General features: G+C 51.2%; 1 protein-coding gene across 1 annotated transcript; it reads right to left on the reverse strand.

The window, feature by feature from the left end:
* Positions 1 to 7267: 7267 nt before the first annotated feature.
* On the reverse strand, positions 7268 to 8992 carry LOC123122980 (uncharacterized). Its single transcript, XM_044543369.1, has one exon. The coding sequence runs from the start codon at positions 8854 to 8856 to the stop codon at positions 7540 to 7542; it is 1317 nt and encodes a 438-aa protein (XP_044399304.1). The 5' UTR covers positions 8857 to 8992; the 3' UTR covers positions 7268 to 7539.
* Between the last annotated feature and the right edge of the window lie 366 nt (positions 8993 to 9358).

The following is a 9358-nucleotide window of genomic DNA, read 5'->3' on the forward strand; positions in this document are numbered from 1 at the left end:
GGCTTCGTCGGCTCTTGAATGACTTGCCGGTTGTTGAGAAACCTGTGCCGGGTATCCTTATGAACTGCGACAATCAAACTGTGATCACGAAAGTGAGCAGCTCAAAGGATAACATGAGTCATCAAGACACGTTCAGAGAAGGTTAAAGTCTGTCAGGAAAATGAAAAACTCCGGAGTTATTGCATTGGATTATATCCAAACGTCTAAAAATCTGGCAGATCCTTTTACTAAGGGTCTATCACGTAATGTGATAGATAATGCATCGAGGGAGATGGGTATGAGACCCACAATATGAGTTGTCCATAGTGGTAACCTATTCTTTGTGATCGGAGATCCCGTGAATTAGATGTGGAAGACAAGCTGTTGGTCAACTGAGAGGAGAGTATGCTTACTATTCACAATACCACTCCATTTGATGCAATACTCTCCTAATCTGCATGGCAGGCTGATGTATATCTTAATGTGTTCTAAGTGGCTCATTTAAGCAGAGATGTTATCCTGCAGAACATCTTTTGAAGAACACACATATATGAGTCTGATTGTCAAACGTCGCAATCTATGAGAGTAGGGTTCTCTCTAGTAAACTCATGAAAAGTCACGGAGTATGACGCATAAGCTCCACCCGCGGGGAAGACCCATGGTAGCCACGTATCGGTCAAGGCTTTATGTGAAGCTAGATTCGCAGAAAACTTGCAGTTCAAGGCCCACTCCACTGTTCAAGTTGCTTACTAGTGTAGCATAGAGTTCTAGGTGGAAGTTTAACTTAACAGTCTCCACTGCAGTACCGGTATATAAAACAGTGTTTTGGAACCAAAGGCAAATTTTGTGTGCCTCTGGGATCTGGTGGGGGATTGCTGGAATTTTGTCTATTTTGGGCCTAGCCCAATAGCAGTTTCAGAAATTCCTAATAAATCCTAGAGGCCCACGCAGCCCATTCGTAAAAGGCAAGAGGTGGAACTAAAGTTTAGTCCCACATTGCTAGTTTAGAGGGAGTTGGACCATTTTATAAGGGAGGTTCTTTCCCCACTTGTATGAGCATGAGAACAAGAGGGACATCCACGCGCGCTCCTCCTCCGCCGCCCGCCTCGCCACGCCTCGTCACGACGCGCCGCGCCGCAGGTTGCGGGAATGCGTCGAGCCGATGTCTAAATTTTTGCCACGCACTACGGGTATACGAAAGGTCTGAAAAGATTTTTGCGAAAGTGGAGTTCGAATGCGAACGGTGCAGCCCTTCGGCTGCTGGCTGTTCGCTTCATCTCCGTCTCTTCGTTTTGCCCTCTCGCCTCCTTCTGTTGCGCCTATAAAAGGGAGGTCGCTCCTCCCAGAGAGACGCACCAGAACTACTCCTTCCCTCGCCATCGGTTCCATCTCTGAGCTGCTGCTGTCTTCCTCATCCTGGCTTGCGGCGTGCACCGCACGTCCGGACAGTAGGCCTCTGAAACCGCACCTTTTGAGTCATGTACGGGACGCGCTCAGTGCGACTACTGGCTGGTTCATCACGGACGGTCCGGTCGCCGACGACTACTTCCCCGACGACGACTTCTTCCCTAACGTCCACGACCTCCTCGACGACATGGCAGGCGAGGACACCGACCCCAAGTCCAGCGCTTCTGCTGCTGCTGTCCCGTACGTGTTCTTCTCCTTTCTTCTGCTGCTGCTATCCCGTACGTGTTCTCTCCTTTCTATTAGAGGTCCTGCTGCAGTTTCTTGTTCTAGTATTTGCCTTAGATATGTTAGACTCTATTTCATATATGCAACTTGCTATACTGTCTGCTCTAGATATGTTTAGTTACAGTTCATATATGAATATGCTGTTTACCTTCTCTTTGTCAAATCGCATGGCTTGTTTTATCACTACTATTCTGATCATGCTTTATCTAGTATTTCTGTTAATAAAATCATTCGGTAAATTGCTCATATTTCCAACAGCTTTCACCTCACTCTGTTGTTAACATGGCTAGATCTGCAATCCTTTTGGGGGATTTTGAATAGTAGGAATGATCGTATGATCTTTTAATTCTGACCGTTGGATCGTTCTTAAACATTTTTTAAGAAGGATTTTGTGCGACATTCGGGACTAGACACTACTTTGTACCGAGGGAGTCAAATCAAAGCTAGAGGGCTTTGACTCACTCATCGTACGTGGCATCCGCGGAGCTCCAATGGGGTTGTCAATGGCAATCCAACCAGGTTGATGACAATCGCCATGGTGCCACCCGCTCTTCCTTACTCGGAGAACGCCTAGCACATCACACAACTACACGACGGGGCTTTGGATAGAGTTGTTGCTGTGTACCGAGCATGTAATTGGTTTCTCTTTGGTGTAGTGGTAATAACTTTATCTGCAATTTTTTTAGTTTCATTAACTTTAGGTTTTCGTTGCCGCAAAAAAAAACTTTAGGTTTTCGTTAGTAGGCTAGACAGTTGAATCAGAAGCTCGAACCGCTTTCTGTTGTTCTGTTTGGTCTCATTTATATATAATAAACATGGAAAGAGAGAAATCATCTGTTTTTCAATAATACATTATGGATGGGCTCTCTGTGGCCTTAGAGTGAAGGATGATCTGCTGCAAAGATGATGTATGTTTCCGATATTTAATAATTCAAAATTCAATAACAGTGCGAATGCTCATCTACACCCGGAGAATAGACGTTCTTGTGCATATCCGATTGAGTTGTTTCTCAGTGGTGCAAGGTATGAATTGGTGGTGTGGACCTACTCCAGCAAACTTGGTATATTTAATTTGTCTAGTTATTTACAACACTCTTGAACATAACCTAGTATTATGAGCATCTACAGTTAGATACGTGAAAGTTATAGTAACACCATAAGAGTATCTACAGTAGTTGATAAGACAAAAAGTTTAGTTCCCCATCATCTTACAAACACAAAAAGGAAGAACATGTCGTACGATAGGTTATCTCTTAGTGTTATCTCTAACAATTAACATTTACGTGCTTATGAATTACCAACATTGAACTGAAAACGTGTAATTAAGACGAGAAAATCCATAGAATGGTGAAATTTTGCTTATCTTTCTTTATAACATATCCTCACGTTTGTAAGAGAATAGAAACCTCTCGTTTATTTTGCTCTCACCTATATCTACATCAACGTTGATTCTAAGACAACACTATTGTACTACGTCTGATCATACATATCCTCTCCTACAACACCACAAAGCGCAAAGGTCCGGAGCTTTCCGCATGGGATGATGCTGTAGCTCGCATCCAAAGCGTAGCGTCCAAATCACACGTACCACTAAAAGTGGCTAGGTCGACCAAAACTAACGTGTTTAGAATGTCCTTAAGCGCATCCGCAAAAAAAAAAAGATGCCCTTAGGCATGTACAATGCATAGCCTCAAGGTAATGCCTCACATGCCATGTAGGATCGGATATGACGTAAAGTAGGTTCGGATAGGGAATCGGGATCCTCTCCAGGAGGCGGGTGCTTGAAGAGAAAATGTGTGGTCCGGTGACAAAAGCTGAAAAGGTTGGAGTGAAAAGTAGAGATGCATGTGTAATAGTCTTTATTTTCTATTTCTTAATGAGGCCCACTAGTGGTAGCTTGCATTGGGGAGGAAAAATAGATGTAGATACCTCAAATTACTTTTTGTCATGGGGCATATGAATCCATATGGCACCATTGTACATGCCCTTAAGCGAGAGCAGCCAAGCAAAGCCTCGGTGGACGTTGGCCCGTACGCAACACGAGAACCGCGTGAGCGAGCGCCTGCCCGATCATCCCTTGGTCGACGCAAACGACGCACCCGGTCCGTAGTCGGTCGCGCTGTACCACCCCAACCTGGGATGTCCCGCACAGTCGCACACTCGCACGTACGGTGTGCCGCTTGGCTTTGGCAGGAAATCCCGTCTCTGTCACTCCGTGGGCATTTCTGCGAAGGCTGCCGAACGGCATCCTGCGCAGCTTGATTTTTCAGCAGCTAGCACTGCATCAGCAACAAAACATCAAGGGAGCCGGGTTTTTTTTTTAAAAAAAAAAATCTGGTTCCTACGAAAACCCGGGCGTTTCAGACATGCTTAACCACGGTACCACGCCGGACGTGCATATCGCAGACGCCATGCACGTGAACCCGCAGCGCCAGAAGAAACACGCATGGTGGATGTACTGCGTGCGCACAGTATACAGACGTACGTAGCGTAGCGTACGGCCCTCGTCGAGGACCACACGCGCGCGCGCGCGTCGATCGACCGACAGTGGCACAGCGCAGTGCCGCTCCTTTTCGTACGTGCCCCTGGCAAGCTGGCGAAGCTCAGAGCAACAGCCAGACAGGCTCGACAACAACGGCTTATCTCCATCGATCCACTGTAGCACGTTTGCCGCTGCACGCCGGCGAGGCGATCGACGACGCGAGCCTGCCCGTCACCACAATTTAACCACCCGGCTCCGCCAAGGCAGCCGCCGAACTTCATCCGGAGATGAGATGGATCTCCCGGGATGCCGTTCGCTCCTCGCCAGTTCCGGGATTACGTACATTGGGGTGATTTTCTCCGTTGAGTTCGACCATACATTAGCTGTTGCTCGATCCCATCCCAGGGAAGCGTGAGCTGTCGTGACACAGACAGACGTGCACGTAATGTGCGGCGGCGTCAGGATATTGGCAGCCGCAGCTATCATATCAATCAGCATTCCCCTCCCCTCCCCTCCTCCGTCATGTTCAATTTCGGGCTTGGTTTTCTCCGTGATTTGAGTCGTCCATCAAATGCACCAGCTAGCTGGACCGAGACGCTGGAGGAATACATATTTCGGCAACCATATGCTGGAAGGAAACGTACGCCGGCCGGAGCAAGGCAAGGAGTAGGGATGCCCGTGTGCTGGCGGCATGGACTAGTGGCTGGTGTTGGTGTGCACCGCGAGCCGGCCGCGTGTGGCGTGGATGACAGCATTTAGCCGGCCGGCATCCAGTCGGTTAAGGTTGCCCAACCGCGACGTCTTTTTTGGGATAATGGAAAGAGGTTGAAATTTCCACCTCTTCATTCTCACAGCTGCAAAACAGCTCAGAAACCGCGACATGTCACATGGACTTTTTTATTTTCACGTCGACTTTGACACTGATAGCTAGCGCATCTATGTGGGTGGTGGTGCGCGCGTGCTCTTGGTCAAACGGGAATGCTCGTGCTCATGAGCAATTCGACAAGAAAAACAGCTGACATCGAACAAGCATACCCATTGCGATGCGTTGATAAGTTGAACATCATGTTAGTGCTCAATTATAGGCAGGGTACAATCGACTCACTACTTCACTTTGACTATGCATCAACCAGCGGGCATGATGTGTGGGATGGCAACATTTTTCTTAATTAACGACATGAGGCGAATATTTTGCCTTTGTTTCAAAAACGCTATGCATCAACGAGGCCATTCAAATCGCAATGCCTTGACTTGTACTCCCTCCGTCCCAAAATTCTTGTCTTGGATTTGTCTAGTATCCGTATCTAGACAAATCTAAGACAAGAATTTTGAGACGGAGCGAGTACTTCAATAGCTATAATTAGGAAATATGTTCACTCATAGGAAGCCTAATTAATGAGAAAAAACACCGTGCTACTTTTGGTACATGATATGACTCTTGTCGCCAGATCTGAAATAGGGTGTTGATTTTGGCCCACAATGTTGATTATAGTACTCGTTGAACATAAATTTAGCATGTATATATGATTGGGGGACAACATATATTGTACAATTTATTTACGGGCACTATACTAAAGAACTAAACACATAGACGCATAAAGGGCCTCTTTGGTTCAGAAGATTTCTGAAGCATATGGCTACGTCAAACATAACAATCGAATGTCACGGGATGTTGAGTCATACTACTACATGAATTAAAAACACGATAGTGTGTAATAGATTGTTTGGTTGCCCAGCAGAAAAAACACACATACATTTTTCTGAAGGACTGATGTATCACATATGTCGTGTTTATCATAGAAAAACAACGGAAATTTTTCATGAGGTTGAACTAAAAAAATAGTTTGACATTATATACTAAATAGGCCTTATAATACAAGTGCAGTGTTTTGATGCTCTCTTTTTTGAAACATTCAAAAATCGCATTTTAAAGTTTCGAAACTTTTCAAAAAAGAAAACACCTATTTGTCTTGTTTGTGTAGCTCACGTGTTAATGTAGTTCGCCGTGAAAACTTGCACACATGACGTATACATACATCCACATGATACTATGATGTTTTCCCCCAGAATTTTTTAAGCATCGAGGCATGTTTTAGAAAATATCAAAAACAAAAACGAGCTCCATGGAGCTCGAGCATCAAAAGACATTTCTGTTGTAAGAGCACCGATGGTTCTATTTTGCTCTAAGAAACGTGATCCTACAAGAATTACTATGGAATCTTTATGAACCAAAGAGGCCATAAAAATGAAAACAGTAAATTTTTTGGTCTATTTTTTCAAGTTAATTTGGCACTTGCAAGCCAAGATCGAAACATTTTGTTCTTATCCGATATGCGAGGCCAAAACCTCATCTCATCTGGGAAACTGGGCGTCCGTTTTTCGAAACCCACGTCCGAAAACGAACCGCTTCTCTCTCCTTTTCGAAAGAAAGGTACAGCGGTGGCTGGCATGGGGCGCTCCTCTTTACCCGAAAGGAGCGGACCGGGCCGGCCCCATCCACGCCCGATCGCCAGCAGGCGCGGGAGCAGAGCAGACGACAGCCGAGGAAGGAAGGAAGTCGCTGGGCGCCAATCCCAACACCTCCTCCAACGCTAGGCTCACAGCCTAGCCGGTAGCCAGCCCCACACTCCCATCGCACACCCTACTGGTGCTGGCCTCGCTGCGCGGCCGGTGGGTGACTGGTGGGCGTGCCGGATGGGCAGGGCAGGGAGACCGGCCGTACTCCCCCACCACACCTGCCATTGCCATGCCCCCACCCCTCATGCACCTCATGGCTGTGCCGTGCGTTCCCTGTTCCTCCGCTTCACAAGTCCTTTTCCTTCAAAAAATAAGGGCAACCTTGCTTGCAGGGTTGCCTTGACCAGTTGCTCCTCCAAGGTTCCAAAGGCCAGGCCATGCTTTGGTTCATCTGAAAACCACAGTTGTGGACAGTCGTTTCTGCTACCATTTGCAAAAGCATGTCGCATGGCAATAATGCTTTGGATTTTGGTTTATCCTCTGCTACCATTTGCAAAAGCATGTCTCAATCGCAAATGAGTACTACTAGTTCATCTTTTCACATCTTGTGTTCTACAAAGGTCAAACTTGAAATGGAGTAGTAGGAGGGAGGAGTAGTAGATCACAAAGGCTCTCGGTTTCATTTCATTGATAGAGGGAAACACAGCTAGCAAAGGAGGCTAAAAGTGGAGTAGCCAACTAAAAAATCACAACCACACCACACTGCCGCTCACAAAAAAGAAGGCGATCTGAACCAACTACTACTAACCCATCGCCAAGATCGAACTGCTACGGCCGCAACCAACTAAAGAACCAGCTAAATTCTCGGCTACTTTGTACAGTTTGCTCGTCGGATCGGAATGAGATGTTTGCCGCCCGGCCACCGGCGGTCACCGGAGGACGTCCGACCGCAGGTGCGAGAGCTCCTTCCTGAGCTTGTGCGAGAAGAGCCTGCACGCGTCCATGCTCAGGTCCACGGCCGCCGCCAGGGCCACGAACGCCGCCGCGTCCTCCGCGCACCCGACGTGCGCCACCCCGACCTCCACCGTGGGCTTGCTGCACCGACCCTCGCCTTCCACCGAGGCTGACATGACAAAGCCGCGGTAGTTCCCCAGAGGCCACTGGCTGAAGTCGCCGCTGCCACGCGGGCTGCAGCCCGGGGTGCTCCCCCGGCTCAGCGGCTGCGCGGCGGTCAGGTCGAGCGCGAACTTGCCGCCCTTGGACGCGGCGATGGTGGAGTCCGCGATGGGGACGGCGTGGTCCACGCCGGGGACGAGGAGGTCGAAGCGGTAGCCGAGGCTGTCGGACGACCCAGCCCCGCCGCGCTCCCGCCAGCACTCGAGGCGGCCCCACGGCTCCCACGCGCCGTCGCCCGCGGGCCGGAGGATGAGCCACGCGCCCGGGTTGGAGCGGCTCACGCGGTCCGTCCCCGGCGAGGCCACGAACGGGGTCACCATGGAGGCGAGCGCGACGGGGGAGCCCGAGAGGTCGTGCACCGTGACGGACCACCCCTTGCGCTCCTTCCCGGCCGCCTCCCGCTCCGTCTGCGCGACGGACCTCCGCAGGTCGCTGTTGGTGCGGCAGCCGAACTTGCAGGTGAACATGGGCTGCTTCATGCTGCCCCGGACCTGCATCACCTGCGGGCTGCACTCCGGCTCGCCGTCGAACTCGAACATGAACCGCGGGTCGGGCTCGGCGCGGACAGTGAGGCTGAGCTCCGCGGCCGCGGACCCGCCGCCCTTGCCGCCAGCCCCGCGCCTCCCGACGGAAATCCAGCCGCTGTGCAGCACCGCGGGCTTGGCCTCGGCGCCCTTGAGATCCAGCGAGATGGTGGCCTTCCCGAGCAGCCGCCCGGAGCTGACGCCACATGTAGTCCCCTTGCGGCCGGCGTAGACGGACACCTTGAGCGTGGCGGCCCCGCGGGAGGGGGAGAAGAGCGAGGGCTTGCGGGCGAACCACTCCAAATCGGCCTTGGAGAGGTGGAAGGCCGCGGCGAGGGCGCCGGACGGGGGCTGCTCGGCGGCGGCGTCGGAGAGCACGAGCGGGGCGGCGGCGGTCTGGCAGGCCATCTTGCCGAGGCGGATCTTGATGTAGCAGGGCGAGGTGGAGGGGTGGACGCCGGCGCCGGCGCCGGCGGCGGGCGGGGCCACCGGCATTCTGAGGGCGAGGTTGCCGACCAGCACCCGCACGAACGGGCACGGGTCCATGGCGCCGATCGGCCAGGCAGGGTTGGATCCGCGGCGAGCGGAGGAGGCGAGGGCGTGGGTTTGGCTCGGCTTGGAGACCCGGGAGATAAGGTGGGAAGGAGGGAGAGAGATTGGCGGGTGTATATGGGGCGGGGGGCGCGCGGCCAGGCTGGATCCCGCTGAGCCATGGCTGTAACCGTACACCACACCAGTCGACCCGGCTGGCGATCGCTCTCTGCTGGGGGCGCGGTGTCAGTGGGGGTGAGGGGCGGGGTGGTGTGTGGGGGGTGAAGGGCGTGGGCGAGCTGGAGCCTGGATGGATGGGTCCGAGAGTGGTTGTGCGGATGCCGCGCTGTGCCAGACGCTTGGTTTGGTTTGGTTTGGTTTCATTCCTTCTTTTTCTCGGCTGGGAGTGGGCCTATGCACGCAATAGCTGGGCCAGCCGGCAAGTGGCTGGTTTAGCTCGGGTTCCACTGTCAGTGGTAGCATAGGTACTGTATTTTGAGAGGAACAGTGTCTTTCT

The sequence above is a fragment of the Triticum aestivum genome, chromosome 5D (assembly GCF_018294505.1).
Source record: "Triticum aestivum cultivar Chinese Spring chromosome 5D, IWGSC CS RefSeq v2.1, whole genome shotgun sequence".
Classification (NCBI taxonomy): Eukaryota; Viridiplantae; Streptophyta; class Magnoliopsida; order Poales; family Poaceae; genus Triticum; species Triticum aestivum.

Bases quoted from the DNA above. Each gene is read 5' to 3' on its own strand.
- LOC123122980 (XM_044543369.1), bottom strand. From the start codon at position 8,856: ATGGACCCGTGCCCGTTCGTGCGGGTGCTGGTCGGCAACCTCGCCCTC.